General features: G+C 41.3%; 1 protein-coding gene across 1 annotated transcript in view; it reads right to left on the bottom strand.

The window, feature by feature from the left end:
• adam8a (ADAM metallopeptidase domain 8a) overlaps positions 1-25956 on the bottom strand; it is a 39428-nt gene that overhangs the window by 8248 nt on the left and 5224 nt on the right. Inside the window, exons 4-20 of the mRNA XM_078530765.1 lie at positions 24158-24236; positions 23973-24049; positions 21632-21815; positions 21415-21480; positions 20602-20673; positions 19262-19431; positions 17797-17878; positions 16371-16525; positions 15577-15754; positions 13035-13124; positions 12113-12308; positions 9810-9912; positions 7921-8101; positions 7145-7222; positions 6143-6227; positions 4868-4991; positions 2090-2273 (exon numbers count right to left, since the gene is read on the bottom strand). Of these exons, the coding sequence (XP_078386891.1) occupies positions 2090-2273; positions 4868-4991; positions 6143-6227; positions 7145-7222; positions 7921-8101; positions 9810-9912; positions 12113-12308; positions 13035-13124; positions 15577-15754; positions 16371-16525; positions 17797-17878; positions 19262-19431; positions 20602-20673; positions 21415-21480; positions 21632-21815; positions 23973-24049; positions 24158-24236 (2104 nt within the window). The remainder of the gene's footprint in view (positions 1-2089; positions 2274-4867; positions 4992-6142; positions 6228-7144; positions 7223-7920; positions 8102-9809; positions 9913-12112; positions 12309-13034; positions 13125-15576; positions 15755-16370; positions 16526-17796; positions 17879-19261; positions 19432-20601; positions 20674-21414; positions 21481-21631; positions 21816-23972; positions 24050-24157; positions 24237-25956) is intronic.

Genomic DNA, 25956 nt, shown 5'->3' with positions numbered 1-25956 from the left:
TGAGCAGAAACAGCTTAATATTGAGGTTCCCAGATCATTCACCAGTTCTCTATAAGCAACTTAAATGACTACACTGACAGCAATGAATAGGCTTAAAGTAACCAATTAAAATGGCTCCACAATCATAGGTGTAACAATAGCCATAAGCCAATTACTACACTTTCCCAGATCAAATTTTATATTACATAATTTATCTTATTACTCTCATTATTTTCAAATGATTTCTAAGCAATAACATTTATTGTTCTATGCATTTATGATGTAAACAGAAAGTATGATAGAGACTTCTTAGCCATTTTTATCCCATTTAGATTTGCCATCAGAAAACTATGGGTGGAATTTTACAGCAGCGGGATTTTATGGTCCTGCTGAAGTCAACGGATTTTGAATGGTTCATCACATTTTACAGCCCCGTTCCCGCCATGACTGGGCTATAAAATTCCACCTTATAGGCGTGTGTGTGGGGGACAATTCTACTACCTCAGGGTAAGTATTGTAAATAACTGGAATGGATGTTGCCCTCACTTTTATTTTAAAGAGGAAAGCAACATTAGAATGCAGCCAAGTATCTTGAGTTTTAAAGAAAATCTTTGAGGAAGAAATGAGAAGATGTCATTTGGCCCATCATACCTGTTCCTTCCACAGAGTTTATACTTCTCAATGTTAAAGTGCAAGTGTAGCACTAAAGCCCCTAAGTCCAGCATATCATCAAGTATGAAGAGAGAAATCAGGTGATGGCAAGTTTGCAAATTGAAAGCTTGAATTATAGGAGAAAAGGAAGACTGAACAAAGTAAGGAGTTTGATGGCCATTGATTCCATTCCCATCTCTGGTCACTTCTCTTAGGGCCGAATCAGACTGTTTGCAATCTCATTATCCTATCTGAACGTGATTTGAGCTTCCGACTCTCTATCCTCTCCATGACCAAAACCGCTTAATTTCACTTCTGTATTATCACATGACTCCACCTTACAGCTGCTGAATCCCTCATCCATGTAGACTCGACGATGATAGCACTCTTCTGTCTGGACTCCCAACTCCCACTCACCATAAAGCTCAGCTCATCGAAAGTTGTTGTTGTTCGTAACCTGACTCGCACCAATTCACTCATTACGCTTGTACTCGCTAACTTACATTGATTCCTAGTTCAGCAATGCCCCAAATTTTAAATTCTTAGATTATATTCAAATCTCTCAGTACTCCCCTCTTTCTTTCTGTAACCTCCCGAGAATTCTGCATTCCTCCAATTCTGGACTTCTGTGCATATGTGATTTCTTTCACCTCCCCATTGGAAGCTGTGCCCCAAACTTTGAAATTCCCTCCCAAAACCTTTCCACCTCAATCTCCTCCTTAAGACATTCCTGGAAACCTACATCTTTGATCACCCTTATGTGGTTCAGTATAAAATTTTGTCTGATAACACACATGTGAAATGTCTTGAGAAGTTTTATAAAAACTTGCTATACAAAAGTTGTTGTTCAAGGTGCTGAATGCAATATCTTGATTTCTATCGTAGGGAGGCGGGGAAACATGAGTGGCATATTTGTAACTTGAGGAACAAGAGAAGAAAGCTCACAAGAGCAACGCCTAAGGTTGAATTGATAAAGTAGGAGACCAACAAAAAAAAAAGTGTGAAGGGTTGCAAACTGGAAGTGATAAAAGGATTGCTCGTCAGTGAACAAGTTTATTCTTCTTTCTTGGGCAGGAGTATAAAAAGAGACATTTTAAAAGCTTCCTTAGAATGGGAAGCAGTTTTGAAAGGACAACTGAAGGACTTTCAGAAGATGTAGAAGAATACACATTGATATTTGATACAGGTTGTAACTGTGTAATGGAAACAGACAATGGGCGGGATTTTCCACACCGGCCCGCTGCCGGGATCGACCGGTCCGCTGCCGGGATTGACCGGTCCGCTGCCGGGATCGACCAGTCCTGTCACAAGTCAATGGAGCTCTGGCTGGGGCGCTGCCTCGCCCGCGGTGGGTCCCACCCGTGACAGGGCTGGAAAATCCCGGCCTATGATTAAATATATTAGAAGTGGCAGTGTAACTAACAGGAGAGAGTTGAAAATATCATGCTGATGCATTTACCTGAGGTGGTGGACGGTTGGGTATCACCGTAATCTGCAATCGTTGATCATTGTTTGAGGCAACAAGTAGTGAATGTTTTACATGTGGACTCCTGTTGCTAAGATACACGGTTTTAGAGTTGCTTCTGTCTTTTCGTTCAAATATTGGATTTGACAAGCCACGTGGTGAACTAGATTTTGTTGGTCTGCAATGAAATTGAAATGAAAATTTATGTAGAACATTTAAACCCAAATGAATCATCAATTTTAATGTTGATTTGACCTGCTCTCTATTTTGGGAGTGGTATCATAGCCAAGGCAATTTTGTTGTTGGATTACTGCACCCTCACAGGGCGAAACTGAAGGTGTTGAATGCAATTCCAATGACTGCTACTTTTTAACGAAGGCATTATTTTTCTAATGTAAACAAGTTAATACTTTAATTTTAACAGTGGCTAGATAAATTGTTTCCAATGCTAATATTGCATAATGCAAATTCAACACTTCCCCTTCACATTTTTTCCAGCCAGAGTTCAAAATATTACCATTGAGGAAAGATCTAGGGCAGAACATTCCCCCCGTTTGGGGGCAAGTTTAGGAGTGGGTGCATGGAGGCGCACCTCCGATCGGCGCCCCTAATTGTCATTTTACGTGGGCGTGCCAATTAAGGCCCGCCCAGCATGATATCTGCAAGGAAACACTATGTGCTCCCTGTGCGGGTGCAGGGGGGACATTCCTTGAGCTGGGAGTGCGCTCTTTCGCGTGCATGCACTAAAGAGTGCACTCATCTCCCTGAGGCTAAGTGCTGCCTCTGAGAGATTGGCTCTTGTCTGAAAAAATTGTAAAAACAGAACAGATAAATTCACCGGACATGTCCCCGCATGTGACACTGTCACACGAGTTGGGACATGTCCATCACTTTCATTGACACTTATTAAAAATTTAAAAACCTGCATGAAACCTCATCCTGCCCGTGGATGAGGTTTCATGCTTTTCCTTAAGCCCGCCAGGGCTCCTGGCCTGCCCGCCAACCTTAAGGCTGGACGGGCAGGTCCATTAATCACTTTAACTACTTTGTCAATGGCTTCAATTGGCCATTGACAGGTCAGCAGGCGCACAGCTGATTCTGCTGAGCCCCCGCCAACCTGAAAATGGAAATGCGGCAGGGTGACGTGAGGAGTTCCGCCCGACGTCATCCCGCGACATTTTACACATAGGCGAGCGGGCCTCACCCCCCTGCTCGCTGACAGGGAAATCCTGGCCCTAGTGGTGTTTAATATATGTCGACCATATTAGGAAGTGAGATGCAGCTAATTGCAAAATGAATTCGTGGATAAAGAATGAATAATAGAAAACATTTTTGGGCATGCAATCTCAATATTCGTACATGTATAGTGTATGCATTATACTTTGACCTTTTTTGTATGTTTATTGGTAAAATGGTAAGATGAAAAGCAGTGTGTGTAAGGTGTTCTTGATCGGTGTGTGTGCTTTACACTCGGTTGCTGCTTTTTGGTTATCTATTAAAAATAAGTATGTTATACAGGTGACATTCAGCACCATGAAACATTAATAACATTGTATGGAGCGGGGAGCTGTGATTGTGGTCAGCTGAACTAATTGGAATAGTCATGACAGGCCAGCAAAAAAAAAACTAGCAGTAAAGAGCTGTTCCAATCAGGTACAGCATGGCAAAGGGCAAGCAGCATTTGACTGTGATCAGGATGGACAGCAAGAGTTAGTCTGGCATGTGTTATTGTGGGAGTTAACATTCACAACGGTTGCACTCAACTGCTAGATAAACATCTGGAAATTGCATTAAGATGTGCTACCGCTGATAAATTCATGCTGGAATTCCAAACGGTGAATGTTTAAGTTTATATACACACATATATGAAATATTTTTACCCATATTGTGCGTAAGGTGTTTTGTACTAAAATGAGAGCATTTGACCACAACAGTGTTACTGTAGCTATGCCTTTCAGTGATTTCAATGGGTCAACAGTGATCTAGACAAAACTATTAGCCCTCGCTGACATTTTATACCCATAGTTCTTAACAGAATGAAAAAATTGGATGAAACTCTGCTAAACAGGCTGACCACAAAATTAGAAACAAAAGACATCTACTTTTTAAAATAGAAGAGAAAAATGGCAGACAAAAGTGGTGGTTTACATGTGGCTTTGGTTCTCCTTGTAAAGTGCAAATATCAAATTTAACTACTTTGCTTCAATCCTCCTCCTCCTTCAGGTACCATGCCCTAAGAGGGCATTGGCGACCATGGACTTCAATCGGATTGGTCCATGATTATGCTTGGCAAAGTACTGCAGTGGTTTGCCGTTGCCTTCTGCAGTATGGCTGACCAGGAAACTCCCCCACCCTTACCGCCTACCATAGGTTTTTGCTTCAATGTAACACTTTAATACGGTTGTGTCAGCATTACTTTGTAGATGATTCAAGCCCAATTCTGATGAGTCAAAATTCAAATATTGCATCATTCTTGAATCACAATAGAATGTTTCAGTTAACATGTGTATGCATTTGATCAAGTGCTCATATTAATGGAAATATGTTTCTGCCTATAATTCTCTGAATTGCTTGAAACAAGAACAAATTCTTGTGTTTTTAACCACACTTAGCTAAATCCTGTGCTTCGAATTGCGAGAGGCATAGAAAGATGCACTTGCAACAATAAAACCTCCGATTTACATGAGCAACATTGCAGGTTTTATTATTATCTGACAATGTTAGTAACAGTGACGAAAGTAGGGAAAACATGAGTTCTCATTTGATACTTACAGCTTGTTTGTGTATTTCTTCATTAAGCATCTTTTATAATACAGAAGTCCACCACTTATTAAGATAAGTAAAATGATGAAGGGAAGGACCACCAAGAGAATAATGATTGTGGAAGTATTTCCCACTGAAAAGAAAATAAATTACCTCATTTCTACAAGTACACAGTCATGAACTTTGCCCTTTGAACTGCACAAAAGGCAGAGTAAAGATTAACACAACTCCAAACTGATAAGAATTACAAAATCACTGGAATTCTTTCTAGAAAACAAAAATCCTTTGTTGGCCAGTCAACTCTCCACATTGTCAGGTGGTACAACACGAGTTTACTCTTGTGATTTCTCACACAATGTACTTCCAATCTCTTCAAAATGGGATAGGGGCAAGCACATTTACACACATGGAAGGGAAAGTTAGGAAGGATAGCATGATAAGAGGGGAGAATAGGATACTTTTCCTTCTCAGCCCACCAGCTTAATGGAACCCGGGGAGCCTGGACTTCTCCCATTCAAAGGGCTGGTCACAGCTTCATATCCAAGGGCCATAGGACACTTGAAGTCATCTGCCTCAGCAACAGGTATTAAACAGTACATGAGGCAGAAAAGAGACTGGTCATAAAATAGCACTGATGCCAGTTGTGCAGAAATCCACATCAGGAGCAGGACAGAATTAGTGTGAATGTTCAAAAAAAATTACAAGAAATTCAGATATTTGGAACGAAATTTGGCATTTAATCATTTTGGATTGAATAAATTAATAAACATCTTTTTTAAAAAAATGTGGGAAATGTGTCTTATGTGACAGTATTGGAATACTCTAAAAATTGTAACAATTTTGATGCACATTTAGAAATGGGAACTGCATTTGTAACAGTAACTGGGGCTTTTTGGTTTGGTGAAAATGGACATTTTTAGAGACCTATAATGTGTTACCTAAAATACATTTTGTGTTGTGGAATGATCATCATCACAGAATCATAGAATGGTTACAGCGCAGAAGGAGTGCTTCTGAAGGAGCCAAAAATAATTTTTATAAACAAATAATGAGTTGGCCAATCAGACGAAATTAATTCAATAATCTCTAGGTTTATGACTTACTTCTTAAAATCGAAAATTACAGTTTGCATTGGAATAGGATAGTGAGTAAGTGCAGAAAAATAAAAGCCCTACAACAAAACTTAATTATAGATGTGGAAAGCTATTACTTCTGGAAGATATATATCAAGGTTTGTGTACATAAAGAGTCATTTCATTTCCATGTATTTGGTTAGATTCTTACCTGTTGGAAAGCTACCATTTCGTGTAAGACAATATGGTGGTGCCCAACCTGGATCACAGTGACATTCTCTCTTGTGATCACAAACCTGAAAAATAATTCAGAATATTAACGACAATTGGGATCTCATCTGAAGTGGAATAAATTCTTGAATTGAACCATCACCTCAATGTAATACACAAACGCATTAAATGGTGCCATCTGCAGCTTCTCTATCCTCTTCCCCCAACAGTCCTGCAAATTTTTCTCCAAGTATACATATGAATTTCCTTTCGAATGCTACTACTAAATCCACTTTCACTCACTGAATTCCAGATTACAAGGACTCAGGTGAAATAAAACCTCTCAAGAGTGATAGAATGATCACCACACAGGAGGTGACCATTCGGCCCATTGTGTCTGTGTTAGCTCTCTGCAAGGAGCTGCTGGTCCCGCTCACCTGCCCTTTCCCTGTAGCCCCCTCATTTCCTCTCTGCACGTTTTGCCAATTATCTTAAGGCTGTGTCCTCAGTTTACTGACTCTCCTGCCAGGGGAAATAGTTTCTACTTACATACTCTATCAAGACCCTTTTTCATTTTGAACACCTCTATTGAATCTTCAGTAGACAGTGGCATAGTGGTATTGTCACTGGACTGGTAATCAGAGGCCCAGAGTAATGCCCCAGGGACCTGGGTTTGAATCCTGTCACGGCAGAATTAAAAGTCTCATGATGACCATGAAGCCATTGTCGATTGTTGTAAAAACCCCATCTGGTTCACTAATGTCCTTTAAGGGAGGAAATCTGCCGTCCTTACTTGGTCTGGCCTACATGTGACTCCAGACCCACAGCAATGTGGTTGCCTCTTAAAATGCCCTCTGAATTGGTTTAGGAAGCCACTCAGTTCTCAAGGGCAATTAGGGGTAGGCAATAAATGCTAGCCTAGCCAGCGACACCCCCAACCCATGAACGAATAAAAAAAGCTTGCACTGAGAAAAACAGAGAAAGAATCCTACATGAGCCTTACCCCATGGTTATTGCATTTGCCTGAACAGTTTCTTGATCCATAAAGTAGAACGCTCTGACAATAACCACTGTAGCAGACCTGTAAAAAGACAAAAATATATTTTGCACTTAAAACAATGCAAGTCACATGCTCAGAATCATAAATGAGATACCTTAACATTAGGTAGTGGGTGGCTTAGATTATAACATAGCAAGAATCATATTCTGCCTATACTTTATTGAAACGTTATTTTGTTAAATTAATGGGGGAAAAGCAGGGATCACAAATAAAGAACCTACATTTTACATAAAACTTTATCATGTTCTCAGGACCCTCCAAAGCACATCATATCCAAAGAATTACTCTCGGAATGCAAACACTGTGGTTGTGTAGGCAAATGCAGCAGTCAATGTGCACAGAGTAAACTGCCACACATAGTGAATGAATGAATGACCAGTTAAATTATTTCTACTGGTGTTGATTGAAGGAGGAATGTTGGCAAAGGCACCTAGGAGAACTCCCCCACTCTCCTTCAAATAGCGCCATGAGCAGGCAGACAGGGTCTTGGTTTAAATGACCCTCTGAAAGATGGCACGTTGGAATGCAGTGACCACCCTCAGCTCACCAGTTTAATTCAAAGGAGCGTTGAGACCCAATTTCGGCCAGCCCTTTCCATCCAGCTGCAGGGATTATTCCCCGAGCCCAGTGTGCACCAGCCGCCTGGTGCTATCCTATTTCTATCGCAAGAAATTCTCTCAGAAAGATTAACCATGATAGTTCCTGCTATTATTTCTTACCATCCCATCTCCACATTTTGTTCCTGAAGGGACCAGTCCAGGATCATCGGTTATTTCAATTTTTTCGCTTATTGTTGCGACCCTACACAATTTGTTCCGGAACAGCATTAGTTCATACTTTGCTTGAGTGACTGGAAACTTGTTTCCTCCGACGCAGTGAATTTTACCACATTTAACATCCCTGCAAAAAGGAAAAAAAGCCCGTTACAGAGAACTCAATTGAAAAGGATGATATCTTCAAGACTGAGCTCCGATTGCCTAAGTGATCAATTCCTAGAACTCAAGTGGTTCCTAATGAACAATTTCAAGTATTTTCTTAAAACGTGGGCAGCTTTGCCATTATTTACCCACAATTTTTCATTGAAACCTAAAAATCCCGAACAGATCTACAGTGGTGTTCCCAGAGGCACAGGTTCTAAACTAGTGATGGGCAACCTAGGCTAGTGAGTGGGCTGCATGAGTGGCTCCCCCTTCATCTCAATGGGCCACAAGATTGAAATTGGGCACGTGCATGAACCATGACCCCATGGATAAGAATTTGTGGGACTGTGCCGGTTGAACCATAACAGTGCTTTGATTGGACGCAGAGGGAATGCATGGCTCTCACAGTCAATGTTGAGTGCAATCAGCACGCACCTCACTTCAAGTGACCTTGCTTCGCGTGCGTATCACTTTAGTAATACTGGTAGTAAAAAAATGTGGACAGAAACCAGTGGAATCTGGCAGCCCTGTGCACGGGCAACAGTCAACAAAATGTCTCGCGGGTTGCCCACCACTGTTCTAAACCCACTTGCAATAACTCATAAAACCTTAGACCTGCAATCATAGAGGCTTTGGGTTCCAGTACAGTCAAGACTCTCTCAAAGCAGAGCTTCGTACATCTCATTACTGCCTTCAGATCTGTTCCAAGACCGATCAGCAGTCATGTTACAAAAGTGTTAATCAGGGCATGGCTGGAGAAGGAATGGTGAGGTTGCTGCCTGTCAGTGCAATACCACTTTAAGGTCTTCTAGCCCTCCTGCACATATTAAACAGCAGACGTGTCAGAAATTTGGAAGGATCATCCAGCCACAAGAGTAGAGAATGTGTCTGGCACATCTTTAGAGCCATCTGAGAAACCAGCAGGTGGAAGAAGGCCCCCCCCCCTTCACCTGAAGTGACTCACAATGGAACCCTCCAGACAGCAAATGCACTTATCCTTTATTTAAGGAAAAAAAACACTTTAGCACCCTCAAACACAGCCCAGGAGGTGAATACAAGAGACAGCTCTGAATTGTTTGCAAGTATCTGCAGCCAAGTACTTGGTCTTTTCTTAAGATCCCATCATAGATGTCAATGTCCAGCCAATTTGGTTGATTGCAGGTCCATTAAGAAGCAGCTGAGTGCATTAGATGTGGCAAACATTATGAGCCCTGGCAATACCCAATATGTAACGCTGAAGACTTGGGCACTAGAGATAACTGCTCTCCTTTATAAGCTGTTCACTATAAGTATGACACTGGGATTTACCCAACAGTATAGAAGATTGCTCAGGTACATCCCAACAGCAAAAAACACCATGAATGTAACTAGCTAAGTACTGCGCTATCATCTCAAGCATCAGTCAATTGTTGGAAGTGGTCATCAATAGTGCCATCAAGTGACACCTGCTCACTAATATCAGGATAGTTTGGGTTCCCTCAGTATTGCAGGCAATTAAATGTTGCCTATAACGTAACAAAATGCCCCAAGGCACTTCAGAGCAATATTATCCGACAAAGTTTGGAACAGGATCAGAATTAAAAGGAGGAGAGGTGGTTGGTTTAGGGAGGGAATTCCAGAGCTTTAGGCCCAGGTAGCCAAAGGCACAGCCACCAACGGCTCCAAAAAAGAAAAAAAGTTGTTCATACTTTTTCCGGCAGGCTTCATAACCAGTTTTAGCTGTTTTGCAATGAACATATTTATCTCCTCTCATATTCTGTTGAAAGCAGTCATCATGCGCCATCGTTGCACCTGTACAATATCAGAGAAAATATTTCTCTTAACTCAGTAAGTCTGTTGAGTTTAATTAATGCAACCATAGAAAAATATGATACATGGCAGATGGCAACTATTGGAGATTATTCAAAGCAAAAAATAACTTAGAGTATTATGAACAGTGGGCACAAAGTCAACATAATTTCCAACCAAGCTGATATAATCTCCAACCTCAGAACATCTCCATGGGATTGTGCAAGTCCTCAATTTGTGTCTGTGGTGAAGTGGGTGTATTTCTACTGACATCTGTTTTTCACCATTTTATGCCAATGCCATTGTTAGCATGAAATTAGTCCGAAACCAGGTTATGGCTGAGAATTTCCTTGGAGCTGTTTCTGCTCCGCTGCTGTAACATTGCCATTATGCAGGGACAGTGTTAGGTTTCCTCTGCATTTCCAGTGAAATCAGTGATAGAGCAGGAGCAAATGTGAGGATGTCCCATGTCTCTGCAGAGTTTTTATTTTAGCACTTCATCTCATTCATTGCTTCAACTTTCCTGGTCCCACATTGTCGTTTGAAACCTCTTAAAAAGTTACGTCTTGAATGTACCCCCTCATTTCTGGTATGAGTGAACATCAGGAACGGATTGATACCAGAACTGTATAGGTATATGCATCAGGAAAGGATCATCAGGCTGCATCTCTTTTCTCTTGAGAAAGGACTGAGGGGGTGATCAAATAGAAGTGTTTAAAATTATGAAAGGTTTTAACTGACTGGATACAGAGAGAACATTTCCTCTTGTGGGGAAGAGCATAACTAGCGGCCATCAACATGAGGTAGACACTGAGAAATCCAATCGGGAATTCAGAAGAAACTTCTTTACTTAGATAGTGGTGAGTGTGTAGAATATGCTACCACAGAGGGGGAATAGTTTAGGTGCATTTAAGGGGAAGCTAGACAAGCATTTAAGGGAGGATTACGATGATAAAATTAGCTGAGGAAAGATGGGAAGAGGCTTAAGTGGAGCATAAACACCAACATCAACTGGTTGGGTCAAATGGCCGGTCTCTGTACTGTATATCCTATGTAATCCCTTTTAATGCTATCTTACTAACCATCAAGGCTGGTCAATTTCTTTAAGCATTGTAAAAATTTAGTCCTTTCTTTTCAAATTCATCTTTGCAGTTTTCAGAATGTACATATCTTCCCACTATTTATAATTAGTAACAAGATGATTCAATCTTACCATAAGGCATAGAAGCGGAAGTAGGCCATTTGGCCCATCAAGTCTGCTCCGCCATTCAATGAGATCATGGCTGATCTGATAATCCTCAACTCCATTTTCTTGCCTTTCCCCCATAACCCTTGATTCTCTTACTGATTAAAAATCTGTCTATCTCAGCCTTGAATATACTTAACACTTAACTACAGCCCTCTGCAGTAAAGAATTCCACAGATTCATTACCCTCGGAGAAGAAATTCCTCCTCACCTCTGTCTTAACTGGGCGACCCCTTACAGCATTTGCAATCTAACTTGCTGCAAATTTTAAATGCTTGATATTAGAAAGGGACATACTAAATAATGAGATGCAGTCTGGTGAAACTATGGCTGTAGGAACAGAATTCCTTTTTATGTTTATAAACAATGGCAAATTAGCAACTTCCAAATAATAAATGAAGGCATTTTTGGATCTTAACTTGTTCTTAAAAAGCAGATTAGCATGCTAAAATAAATTGTGAATTACATCATTATATTTAAACACAGTGGCACAATTGTATTGTGACAATGTCATTGCCAATGGTTTCTCAAATGTTGAATTTATATGTTTCTCTTTAACAGAAGCTAAAATATTAAAACCACATTAAAAAGTTAAAAATATTTCCAAAAAAATTAAAAATGTTTGATCCTTTCATTACAAATTCAAACAAGGAAACAAAGGATTAAAAAATAAAATTAGATTTAAAAAAGACACTCGGGCAGATAAGTCATGTGCTGTTTCTTAAGTTTACCCATGACAGCCAACTGTTGGCTCCGCTACTGAGATCCAGAGCAGTCTACTCCACAAACTGGAGCTGGCTGAAAAACTATTTAACGTACAGCCGCTTTCAGAGCGGTCACACCAAATTACAAAACAGAATTTAGATACTGGAGCAATATCAATCCCAGAGTGGAAGGCATAGGTGAGGCCGTTTTGGTGATTTCAGATTGAGGGAATGAATCGTTTGCAAAAAGTACCTGTTCCCCACAGAGTAACACAATGCTGTTGATGAGTAGGGCACTGTCCATTGTAGCAGTAGCCTTGCCCTTTGCTGCAGGGAGCACCATTCATCTTGAAGGCATCTTCTGAACACTGAGCACTCACACCATTGCAGTAGTCGGACAGATCACAGTCGTGCTTTGTGGCTCTACATATTTGACCTGCTGGCTTGATCTGGATTAAAACAAGCAAACAGACCACCTCACAAATTAAAAAATAAAGTAATTTAAGTTGAAACATGACGGTACAAAACAAATGTTGAGCTGCAGTACCTCATCACAGAATGCAGATTACAAGACCCTGAATCAGTAGGAATTTCTGACTTGCAAATAATTCACACAAACAAGGAGCAACAGACAGCCAACAAAAGCTGTTTGTCTGTTCCAAGGGCTGTCTCTCTCATATACCCCACAGGGGGATCTTCAGATATGTTAATAAAATTGCACCAGGCTAACACTTATAAATACATCAAGAAGTAATTTTAATAGAAATATTTTTTCAAAAAGCGTTCTAAAATGCTGCCTGATTGCGCTGGTTCTTGAAAGACTTTATATTCACCAACTGAGCTAGTGGAAATTTCAATTAGAAAAAAAACCTGTTAAAAATAACTCAATTCACTGGATCACCGATTACACGCAACACGGAAACGCTTAGCAATATTGGTTGAAGAATCAATGGAAAGACACTGAAAGGACTCACTACTCTTTCTAATTGTGTTGTGCTCTCTTTAATATCCATCTGAACAGGCAGGAGCTGCCTCTGGTTAATGTCTCATCTGAAATAACGCATCTCCAACTTCCTCCATGCTGCAGAGTGTCAGTCTGGATTTTAGCCTCAAGTGTACAGATTAATACTACTACCAGGAATAAATATAAAAACATGGGTCACTTGTATTTGTACCTTGCAATTCTGGCAGCATTCTCCGTCAGCGCATTCCATTCCCTCCTTGAATCTGCAGGTTGTAGCATTACAACAAGGATTGGTGCATTCCTGCAAGGGTAAACACCAATCAGTATTATCTATAGGCATTAATAATTCTAACAAACCTTCAGATGACTGCACTTTCAAACAAGTTACACCATTACTGCATCTGCATACACTTCAGATCAGAAATTAGTTGAGAATGACACGTGAACCAAAGATTAAAGCCAGCCTTCATCTTCTGGTAGTTGCATAGATTGGGAGCAGAATTTTTCCCATGTTGAGTGGGAAACTGACCACCGCCCGCGATCGGGGCTGGAAGAGATTTCACACTGGCGGGCCAATTAAGGCTTGCCCAGCGTGATAGGTGAGTGGTAGCGCTGAGCGCTGCCTGTGTGGGCGGGGGAAGGAGAGCAAGCAGTGCAAGTGCGAACCTCATGCATGCGCGCGAGTGAACGCTTGAAAATCTCCCCGAGGCACAGCACTGCCTCAGGGAGGTGAGGCGTTTTTTTTAAAAGAAGAAATAAAGATTTGAAAAATGTAATAAAACATGTCCCCTCATGTGAATCTGTCACATGAGCAGGGACATGTTGTTAAGTAAATTTTAAAACTTTTATTTTATTTTTATTTGTTTTTAGAAAGCCTCATCCCGCTCATGGATGAGGTTTCCAAAAAATTGCAAAGGCCACCTGGTCTTTTTGCCTGCCTCCCAACCGTAAGGTTGGACAGGTAGAGAAAAATATAATTTAACTAATTATTTAATGGCCTTAACAGGCCTTCTAATTGTCGGGAGGTGTGCTGCTGACTCTGGTGCGTGCCCGCCGACCGAAATATCGCGCGACTGGGCGTTGACGCCGGGATGCTCAGCTGACGTCAATGCGCGTCATTTCACGCTCGATTGGGTCAGGTGCACGACTGCCCATTGAGCAAAAGTGTTGCTCTGTAAATAGAGGAATCTCATGTTGGCATTGATATGGGGCAGACACAATACAAGAGGAGTCCCTTGTCCTAACATCATTCCAGTAGGCCTGATCCTCAGGAACTGATGAATGGAAGGCCAGCTAGGATCATTGGTATGATCAGTGGCTTCAGAATGTGATAACTCGTTACGAATTAGCTTCCAGGATTTTTCCAGTCTCTTTTAATGGAAACATGAATATCACAGAAACATAATACATGATTATATGGTTTATAAGGGCTGATCCTCTGGATGGACACCCACCCTGCGGAACCTCACCATCCAGGAGCACCAGCTGAAAGTCCTGATGACGCACAATCCCTGTGTTTCTGTCCCTTAATATTAGTGGACGGAAAATGGCGAGAAACAGTGTGATTTCCCAAGTGGCATTCCTGTGGTAGCAGTCTCCTTACCAGGAGCATGCAATCTGAAAATTAGGTCTTTATACTTTCAGTATCCTGTTAATAACTAGTAATCCTAGTAATAACTGTCATGCAAGGCAATGGGACATTCAGTCATAAACAATGATCTGGAAATGTTAAAGGCTTAATAAGTGGAGGAAGTGGGTAGGAGAGAGAGTGACAGCGAGAGCGAGAGCGAAAAGATTAACTCCGAGATAATAGCAATTTCAGGAAGCAGTGGCATTTGAATTATACAAATATGTCATTGTCAAACAGAAAATGAATTTGACACCAACAACAAATAATGCTTCCCAATTTTCTTATTCAATTTTTCACTCTGCCAAGTATTTCGAAAGAGCTCACATGTACAGACTGTACAGCTACAGATCTCCGATAAAAGCAAAACACTGCGGATGCTGGAAATCAAACAAAAATAGAAAATGCTGGAAAATCTCAGCAGGCCTGGCAGCATGTGTGGAGAGAGAAACAAAGTCAACGTTTTGAGTCTGTATGACTCTTCTTCAGATCTCCGATGTTGGGCTGGTATTTAAATTCTTGTGAAATAGCTGGGAGCAGTGCAGTTCAGTTTAGATTAATGAGCATCATGGCAAACCCTTCCCTGATAAAGCAACTTTACATTGTCAAGTTTGGTGGTCAGGTTGAATTTCAAACCTCTTGGCTCATGTTTACTTGACATGGTCTTTTCTGTCCTTAAATGTACCATAGTCTGGAAACAACCTGCTTTCCACTCCTCTCTCAATTTGCTGTGTTTAACGTTGTGCCTTATTAACTATGCTGTGCAATACCAATTAGTTGAGACCATGGTTTAGTGTCCTGCTCCTCGCTCTCTAGCAATGCTGCTCTGAAACCAGTAGCAAAGCCCTGACTTGGTTTGCTTCACTATCTGACTTCAATTCCCTTTGAGAAGCTGCTGTCACAGCCGACATCAGAAGCTCATCTTGGGAGACATTCTATGTATAAACCTATGTCCTGACACACTTCAATACACAATATCGATTTGGTAATGGTGTCCTTTAGGTCCCCTGTCAAAGTTTTGTTCATAGAAAAGTTAACTTACCATCTATTAAAACAGAGTGCATACTTTAACGCTACTTTGCTGTAACAGGTAAACTTCTAGGTAAATAAAGAAATTCTGTATTACCTCAACAGTGCCACAATCACATTCCTCCCCACGTTCCAGAAACTGATTCCCACATGCTGGATTTCCATACAGCTCATCTGCTCTGGGGCTGTTCAAAAGACAGTCCGTCATACCAGACGCCAAGAACTTCTGCACCTCCTGCTGACTGCAGCTGCTGAAGCTTCTGGGAAACACGAGCCTAAAAAACCAATAAAGACGAGAGCAGCCAATAAGAATTTGGGGTTAGATTCGCATTACATTTAAACTTGCAAAACAGAATTTTAGTGAAACTCGGATTGTTGCAAAAATCAGAGCATTCAACTGTGTGCGTCACACTGTCAAGACAGTGTTGACATTTATATTACTTCAGCATCACCAAAAGGAAAAGTCTACTATAATGTCGTGCCAACTTAAATTACAACACAGAGTCTTTCTCCAAAGTGCGTTACTGCTGTTAATTGATGTGCTATAAATGACAACATAACTGGGCGTCTCTTCTTGTTAGGTTCTCCCTCAGTAAACAAATTTTAAATCTGGCCAATAAAATGTTGTTCAACCTAGAACTTAACAAGTGGTTAGATATCATTCTTTACAATGGGACACTCTCATGGTTGATCATATTGGTGGAAATAGCTACTTGATGCTATTTAAGGGCACAAAACCATCCAAACATTTTTATTTCCTCACCATGCCAAAAATCTAAAAACTTGAAATCAAACTTTGTTTTCTCCAAGTATTTAGCTGCATAACATCACACTGACAGCCAGGCAACTGGTTCCCTTGTTTGGGCTTGTCGGAGACAGTTCTATTCTTACCCGGTTTTCTCCGCCATGATACAGCCACCGTTGTTCTTCCCTGCTCTGTCGCAGCTACAATATGTACTGTGATCTTCATCATGGGACATGCCCAAATTGTGCCCCATCTCATGGGCAATCGTAGATGCCAATCCTATTGGGTTCCTGTTATGGTCCTAAGTTTAATTATTTGAATTATTAAATTATTACAACCATGAGTCCAAGTAATGAGATTTGATTAAGGTTACAATTATCATAGCACTGAATAACTTGTGTTACAAAAATACATGATTACAAAAAAAATACATTACCACAAAAGTTAGTGAAAATGCTGCTGTAGCTGAAACTGTTTAACTTTCACAGAAACAATGGCCAGGATTATTCCTATGGCCGGGGGGGGCGGGAGGGGGCTGGGCGGGAGCCTATTGCTGCCTGCGATGAGCTGCGCGCCGCCATTTTACGCAGACGGGCCAATTAAGGCCCGCCCAGCGTAGTGTGCGGCCGGCAGTGCTCAGCGCTACCTGTGCGGGCGAGGTGGGGGGAGAGAGAGTCGGGGCCTGCACTCTTTCACGCACGCGCATGAAAGAGCCCAGCAATCTCCCTGGGCACGGAGCTGCCTCAGGGAGATCGAATGTATAATAAAATCATGACAGAATCGAATTAAAAGTTCGCAGGCCCAGGCTCTCCCTCCTCCCCTCGCCCGCACAGGTAGCGCTGAGCGCTACTGGCTGCGCATTACCCTGGCCCGTGGTGGTGCGCAGCCAACCCGCGGGCGGTGATCGGCTCTGTGCCCACTCCTGCCCAGCCCGCCCGCCTTGATGGGCCCTTAGCATTTCAGCGGGTGCGCAGCCGACTCAGGCGTGCGCCCGCCGAACGAAATATCGCGATAGCACACACGTCCAACGTCATTGCTCGTCACTTTATGCGTCGGCGTGTCAGGCCCATCCCCGCACGCCAACCGGAAGATTCTGCCCAGTCGCACGGAAAGAGACCATTTGGTTCAACAGGTCCATGTCAGTATCCCTGCTGCACATGAGTCAGCTTTCACTGCTCTACCAGCAGAACTTCCCATTCCCCTCTCCCACATGTACTTATCTAGCTTCTCCTTTAGTGCTTCTATGCTAACCACATTAACCACCCCATGTAGTAGCAAGTTCTACATTCTAACCTCTCTCTGCATAAAGAAGTTTCTCCTGAATTTCTATGTGACCATCTCATATTCATAACCCCCAATTTCTGACTTTCCCACAAGACTGATTTACAGATTAACCTTTTATTGCCCCATAATAAAAATCAGGCGTTCCATTGCTAGGGTTGTCTGTCCCTTAACCCCACCTCTTTTAATCTTGTAAATGATGTTCTTAAATTACAATTTTGGAAGAAGAGGGACTTTCTAAAGAGGAAACTGTACTAGGTACCATGAAGATAGCAGCATTGTATAACTCACCTCATTCACACCACCAGACTGATAGGAACACATGGCAGATTTTGTTGCTAATCCAACAGTTGATCCTTCAAAGCTTATTCCACTGAAAAGAGATATTTAATGTTAGCCATAAGGTTTCTTTTGCAAATATTAATAGCATTGTGGTAATGACAGTTCATTTTCGATCATACAAAGAAAACCCATGCACATTCTCAAACCCTTTGCAACTAATGGAATGATATTAAGAATGCTGGCTCGACACTGCAGTAATTAAAGCCATAGAAATTCTTCATGAAAACCTAAAGCTGTTTAAACGAATCAATACGTAATTTTAGGCAATAATTATTTTATAATCTGTTCTCGGGATGCGGACGAAACTGGCAAGTGGACATTCATTACCCATCCTGAGTTTCCCTTTCTCCTTAATCGTTGCAGAACTTGTGGTGATGTTGCTTCCACAATGGTGTTAAGTAAGGGAATTCCAGAACATTAGCCAGCAATGATGAAGGGACAGTGAGGTGTCCAAATCAGGATGCTGTGTGTCTTGGGAAGGGGCATCATTGCTCCTAGTGCCCTATGACATTGATATTTTATCTTTCTCAACATGGAAGAAGGTGCTGTTGAAGTTAATTTGAGCTAATGGATTGCAACCTGTGGTTCAAACGTGCTGGAGGGAGTGCATAATGAGCCCGATGCCAATGAAACGAACAGCCTTGTCCTGGAATGTGTCACGGTTCTAGAAAGTTGTGGTGGCTGCACCTAACCAAGCCAAGTATTCTATGGACTCCAGTCCTACAGATGGTGGATAGGCTTTGAAGGATCAAGAGGTGGACCATTTATTACAGGGGACCTAACTTTCTCCCTGCTCTTGTAGCTTTGGTCTTGAAATGGCTGCTCCAGTGAAACCTCTGGTCAGCAGTGGCTCCTGAAATATTGATGAGGGAAGGGACTCAGCAATGGCAGTGCCTTCGAAAATGAAAGGGAGGTGGTGGAGCCTTTTCTTTCAGCTGGCCCCTTACTGCTGCTGATATGGAGTGAATGTTAGCTACAATGCATCAAGCTCACACCTGGATGGTATCCAGGTCCTGCCATAGGTCTTGCTGCCTCATTATCAAAGGGGTGGGGAGTTGAGCTAAAATGTTACTGTGGTATCGTCAATAAGCAGGCTCCTGACATTATGTCAGGGGCAAGGGGTAGGGTGGAGTCATTGACGAAGCAATTGAAGATGGTTGGACAGAGGGCAATTCCCCAATCCTATGGAATATTATACAGGTATGATATGAACAAGCATCTATAGATTTACATGGAAATAGATCTAAAAATGTAATACATTTTCAAAAGGATCTCAGAAGTACAATCTCTTCTGTAAAAATTGATCTAATTTTTAGACCAGAGCAGCCAATGCTCTTATGCACAGTTAACTATATATCTATATGACACTAACAATCATTTCTTTCGGAGTTTGGTGTTCTCCACAGGTACGTACGTGACAAACTGTGCATTATCGTGCTTTTTCTTTAATAGTAGCTCCTGTCCACGCCATTTAAGGAAGTTATCCAGAGTAGTATCGGGATTTGAGCTGACAGCGATTTTGTCTGAGCGGGTCCACACTTCTAACCCTACCAATGCTACCCGGATATTTAACGATCTGTACAACTAACAGAAAAAGGAGTGAAAATCAAAATCAGAACAACACACTGCAATACACAATGAAGGTTTTATAAGCGTCCATCCAATTTACTGAATTAAGTATTTATTAAAAGTATTCTGAATAAATTACCTACGAAAATACGAATTAGGAGGATTAGGCCATTTGGCTTCTAGAGTGTTCTCTGCCATTCACTAAGATCCTGGCTGATCTGATTGTAATCTCAACTCCACATTCTGCCTACCCCGGATAGATTCTTGACTCTACCCCTGCCTTAAAAATATTCATTGACTGCCTTCACTGTTGCCTGGGGAAGAGAGTTCCAAAGATTCACAACCCTCAGTGAAAACATTTCTCCTCATTTCCATCTTAAATGGGAGACCCTTTATTTTTCAACTGTGTCCCCTAATTCAAGTCTCTCCCACAAGGGGAAACATCCTTTCAGCATCCAACTTGTCAAGTCCCCCCAGGATCGTATTTGTTTCAATCAGATCACCTCTCATTCTTCTACTCCAATGGATACAGGAAAATCAAGCCCCTTAATATTTTTTAGTTGCGGGAATTCATAGAGTCGTCAAAGGTTTAAATTCCGGTAATTTCACACATGAAACGGGCTCCAATTCCCTGTCCAGCAATGGGCTTCAACCTTACGAACAGCCATGCCTATATTACCACCGTGTTCTTCTGTTTCCCTAGGCCAGCCACCAGGAATACTGGTAGCCCTTCTGAGTGCGGCTGCTCACTTTAGACCCACATTGTAACCACCTCCAACTGGGTTGAAATTGTCTAAATGTGTTTCACATGAAACCTTTCAGTCAAAAGAAAAGACCTTCATTCACCACTTCCAAACCTTTTTAAACGCCCGACATGGCCTTCATGTAGTGTAACATCACTTAACTATTTATGAACGACTGACTGCCTTTGTGAGAAATTTATTTGCATATTTGACAACCACCTATGTTCTCTTCCCCTTTTTATGATCCTTTTAGAGGTGATCAAAATAAAGTTCCAGTGAGGGGTCCCACCCTAATCAATAATCTGCACTTCTCTATCAGACACTGATCAACCTGACATATTTCCAGTATTTTCTCTTCTATTTCAGGTTCACACCATGTGTGTGAGTGTTTTGTTCTCTTTTCTTTAGCTTCCCACACCCTAGAAAATAAAACAAATACTACCTTGTCTACATGGTTCACTATCTCCATCATACGCTGTCGTGTTGTTAGGAAATCTCTGTTCAATTTTTTGTACTGAAATGAAAAAAAAAATATCCAAATGACCTTGACAGATATAAACCAAGTTGTTGCACAAATCTACCCACAAAAGAAAAACACTCACCAGGGTACAAAATCACATTTTATATAATGAGCATCGTTCAGCCTTAGTTTGATTATCTTTCCCTCCCACTGGTTAGTTTAAATGTTTACTGACATACAACCTGTGTGTGCGTGCCTTCACAAACACAGGCGAAGTCTCTGAGCACTTATAGCAACATGAACTCCACACTGAGCAGCAACAGGACAAATGAAACCCATCTTAAAAGGGAGCAGGTTTAATTTATTATACAATTATACTAGGCAACAATCGAGTGACAAGGATTTTCCCACATGCACACAAGAAAATAGGATAACAACCAACCGTGGGACTCAAACTAATAATGGGTGCTTCAGAGGGTTGTAACATTACATGAGTTATTAAGGGTCTTCAACATGGTTGGCAGATTTTGTAACTAATTGTTAAATTAGACAGAGTTTCAAACCCACTGATGAACAACGGTTTGTCAGCCACAATTTGACCAGCAGAAATATAACACAAATATGAGAAACCTTTTACAAACAATAATGTTTCTGCTGGAATGGAGATTTGGAAATTTATTTTCTTTGAAATCAGGTGCTGAAAGATTTGGTGAGTCAATAATATTCAAAGCAACTTGTGAAAATGTAACTGGTTTAAAAAAAAAACACCTTATATAATTTTAAGAGTAGCTTTACCTCAGCATTATCAACAACTAAGAAAAGTTCCACGTATCGGGTACTTTGAGAAGCTTGTGCAAATCTCTAAACAAAAAAGGAGGGGGGAGAAATAGGCAATTTGAATGCAGTTATTAACATGAAATGTAAGAATTAACACGTTAGCATGTATACAAATGTTTAATTCGTAATTATGAAAGCATCACAAACGTGCATATAGTTCACAGGAGTGATATACCCTGACAGGAGGTTGGTAAAGTGCAGCCATCTTGGGTCCGATGTCATAAAGTGTAAAGTTGCGTGTGCTGCACGATCCACGTTTAACTCTCAGATGCTCCTGTCTGTACAACGCATGTTCCCCAGTTTGAGTTCCTTCCAGTGGCTCAATTAAGTAGACATTATTCCCAGCCGTAAGGGCGCCCCTAGAAAGCAACATTATACGTTGAGGTAAGCAATGTGTTTGTTAAAGGATGATCAAGTTTCACAAAAGTTAGAGAGGAGGGAAAATCCAGCCCACAGGGGAAAAAACAGTTCGGACCAGTACTCTTACTTCCCAGTTTTCACTGGTGTTCCATTTTAAGGTGTACAAGACCAGTGTTCTTATTTCCAGTTTTCCTTCTGAGAGGAGGAATACTTTTTATTCAAAATGCTTGCCTTTTTATAAAAGTACAGAATGAGCAGGAATTTATTTGCTATTTCCTTGGTATGGAGATGCTCAGTCTTCCTCTCTGAAAGGCCCAGTTTTTCTTTATTCTTGCACAGGATGTAGGCGTCGTTGGCTGGGGCAGCAATTATTGCCCATCCCTAATTTCCCTTGAGAAGGTGATGGTGAGCCTCCTTCTTGAACTGTTGCAGTCCACGTGGTGCAGGTACACCCACAATGCTGTTAGGAAAGGAGTTCCAGAATTTTGGCCCAGTGACAGTGAAAGACGGCGATATATTTCCATGTCAAAAGGGAATTAGAAAAAGACCTGAAAATATTGGGCAAAAGAGTGGGGGGAGGTGTCCACTGAAGAGCCAGCACAGACATGATGGGCTGAATGTCCTCCTTCAGTGCTGTATGATTCTATGAAAGTTACCATTTTCTTCCGGACTAAGTGGTTCTTCACTAAGACTTTCCTTGCAGTTTGAGTTTGAAAGACTAAAATTTGCAATGGTTTTGAGAAAGGCATCTGATCAAAATAACAGTTCGTTTATTACACTTCAATCTGAAAGCAACATTTTAAACAGACATTGCTAATTTAAAATAGTTTCAGTTCCCCTCGTCCAGTTACACTGAAGAGTTTCTTTTACCAGGTTAATGCAAGCTCATTTGGAAATCCTCTCCAACACAGTTTGGTTGTTTAACTAAATATAGCTTAAATCCAGATGAATTATAGCCCTTATTTTTTGTGGGTACAAATGAATTATTATTTCACTGCCTTCCTCGAGCAGTTTTATTGTTCAATCTGTAGAGTTGGGAATGAATACTTCTTTTCAGACAATTTCTATTGTTCACTGTAGAATGTTTTTGGCAAAGCTCCACAAATTGGCGGACATTTCCTCATGCCAAATATACTGTACCTTGTACAGACTGGTCCGTTATTCACTGTATATTAATCCGTCATGTCCTAACTGTAAATCAGAGGCTGTTAAACTACACTATTTTCCAATGTTTATAAAAAAAAATCAAGCCACTTTGTACTTCAACTCAGATTTTCTTACCCAGAGGTTACGGGCAGGATTTTTACCTCGTTAGGCGGGGCCTGGGAGCAGACGCGCAACCGACCACCGCCCGCGATCGGGCCCTGACCGTGATTTCACGCTGGCTGGGCAATTAACGGCCAGCCAGCGTGAATCGAGCGCTGCAATGCTGAGCGCTGCCAGCGGGAGGCGGGCGAGCGCGGAAGTTCATACATACACACGGGTGCACGCACTGAAAGCTTTCTGAAGGCACAGGACTGCCTCAGGGAGCTGAAGCATTTTAAAAACGTAAATAAAGAATTGAAAATTGTTAAAAACAATCAAAAAAGCAAAAAAATCCGATTTAATTAACTGGTTTAATTTAATTTAATTTAAGCCTTAATAAGCCGCTTAATTGTTGGCGGGCGCCCTGCGGCCTCTTGTGCTCGCCTGCTGAGCGAAACATCGCAAGAGTGCGCTATGACATCAGGACGCTCGCTTGACGTCATTGTGCTTCATTTCATGCTCATGCATGTTGGGCAACACACCAAGCGAAAAATTCCGGCCTAAGTGTCAGTCTAGCTACGCTGATTGTCTTCCAACCATATTGTTGGAAGACAAAGTACAAAGATAGCTATTAATTAAATTCAGCTATCACTGGTGGAAGTGGGTCTCATTGGTCTTGGTCTGCCCGAGTGCATCCTTTTGGTTAGATATCTCCATCTAGAGACAGGGAACACCATCTTAAATCACCCCCTCGAGTGGGCCCAAACCTCAACTTTCCATTCACATTTGTGAGCAATGAAGGAAATGATGGATCAGCTGAACAAGACTTCTGGTGTCAATTGGGTTCTTAGAGGAGAAAGTGGTAGGATAATTATCAATAAAAAGGCAGCTTAAAGAAAGCTATTATATACCTGAGTCCAGTGCAGGTGCTGATACTGGCAGAGGAATCACTGATGCCTTCAATCACACCATGGTAATTACAATGATCCTGTGACAAATCACACCATTGCAAATTCAAATATCAACAGAATTCTACAATGTAAAACACTTTAATTACATCAACCATTTGTTATTAAATAAATAAGCAAAGAAATACCAGAAATTGTGGTGTTGCTACCACTTCAGTTCCATTTTCCAAGTAATGGGTTTCAGAATAATGCTTGACCAGTAGACCCCTGTTAAAGCACAAAGTAAATGAATTGGAGCTGGACTGAGGAGTTTCAATAAGACTTTGAGGGTTGATACGGCTCTATATAAACTTGCATACTTACATTTTGAAATTAAGCCTCATTACATTGACTTCTACGCTAACTCATTCTGTGGAACTCTTTACTTCCTCCTGCTTGGCATGGCTTAATCACTAGCTCTTAATCCAACTCACCTTCTTTCCCTGTAGTTTCAACTTTAGTGGTACCCTGCCTTATGGGCGCTGACCCTTCACTTGGGTTTCTCTATTAAAATACAACTAAATGCATCCAACCTGCGTAGAAGACCCAAGTGCATAATTCTGAAGAAGTAAAGGGTCTTTGATTAAAGTTTTAAAGGCTTCATCCATTCATTTTCCATCATAATATGAATGGAGATGTGCTGGGAATGATATTCTTACTGTAAGTTGCTGGACCTCGGATCAGGTCAAAGAATTAATAAAAAGTGGAATATTCAGCTTGAGTAGTTTAACAGTTGTGTTTTAAGTTTACTAATTTATTAGACGGGCCAGTGCAATTTGTATTGTATACTTAAGCAATCGCCTACATGGTCTGCAGAATAGATCACATTTGTCCTTTTTGGGATATTAGTACAAGAATGTTTAATCCATTTGGCTAACACTCTTCCATTCACAACTCGTCTTAACACATTTAAATATGCTAATATCATGAACAGTTATTCTCGGCTTATGTTGTCCTCACTACAATAGCTTTGATTTATATAGTGCCTTTAATGTAGAAAAATGACCCAAGTTGCTTCACAATGGTATAATAGGAAAAAGTGTACTCGGAGCTAAACAAGATGTGAAAGCTTCGTCAAAAAAATGGGTTTTAAGCAGAGTCTCAAGAAGGAGGAGAGAGTGGACAAGTTTAGTGAATTAGAATGCGGAGCCTAGGAAGCTGAAGGTACAGTCACCTGTGATAAGGTGAAAGTAACAAGGGGTTTAAAAGAGGCCAGACTTGTAGGAATGGAAATGTTTGGAGGGGGCACTGGAGGAGGTTACAGAGACAGGGGGTAATGGTGACATGGAATGAATTACAGATTTGGGAGTTAGAGGACGACAAGTCAATGTAGATCAGGAAGGACTGGGACATTGGTTGAGGGAGCTGGTTCAGTTTTATACGAGCTCAGATTGGAGGCTGGTCTGCATAAGCCATGTAATGCACAAGCCTGAAGTCAACAGAGATAAAGATGGGTGGAGGGAAGGGTGGAGGCCAGCAATGTTACAGAGTTGGAATTAGACAATCTTAATAATGGAGAGCCTACGGGGTTGGAAACTCAGCTCCGAATCAAATAAGATGCTGAGGTTATGAACACAATCAGCTTCAACCTGAGACCCAACCCAGGTAGGGTGATGGATTTGGCAGCGCTGGTTCTGGAACTTCTGGTAGTGGCCAGTTGATGGTTTCGGTCTTCTCAGTGTTTAACTGGAGAAAACTGGGGCCCTCCAAGACTGAATGTTGGGTGAATAGTCTGACAACAGGGTGGAGGAGGAGTGAGGAGAGCTGGGTGTCATCTGTGTATATGTATCTTTGTGTGTACCATTCTCAGCGATCCCCTCCATGCTTAATGGCCCACTCAGTCTCATTTGTTTGTCTCACTCCACTTCTTTCCAATTGGCTGGATATTTATATCAGAGTCAGGATGTTCTGTGGGTCTCTTTCTAGTTCTGTGTTTCTTAATGGTATT

The sequence above is a fragment of the Cetorhinus maximus genome, chromosome 27 (genome assembly GCF_964194155.1).
Source record: "Cetorhinus maximus chromosome 27, sCetMax3.hap1.1, whole genome shotgun sequence".
Classification (NCBI taxonomy): Eukaryota; Metazoa; Chordata; class Chondrichthyes; order Lamniformes; family Cetorhinidae; genus Cetorhinus; species Cetorhinus maximus.
Note: the sequence above shows the minus strand (reverse complement) of the source record. Positions and strands in the feature narration are given on the sequence as shown.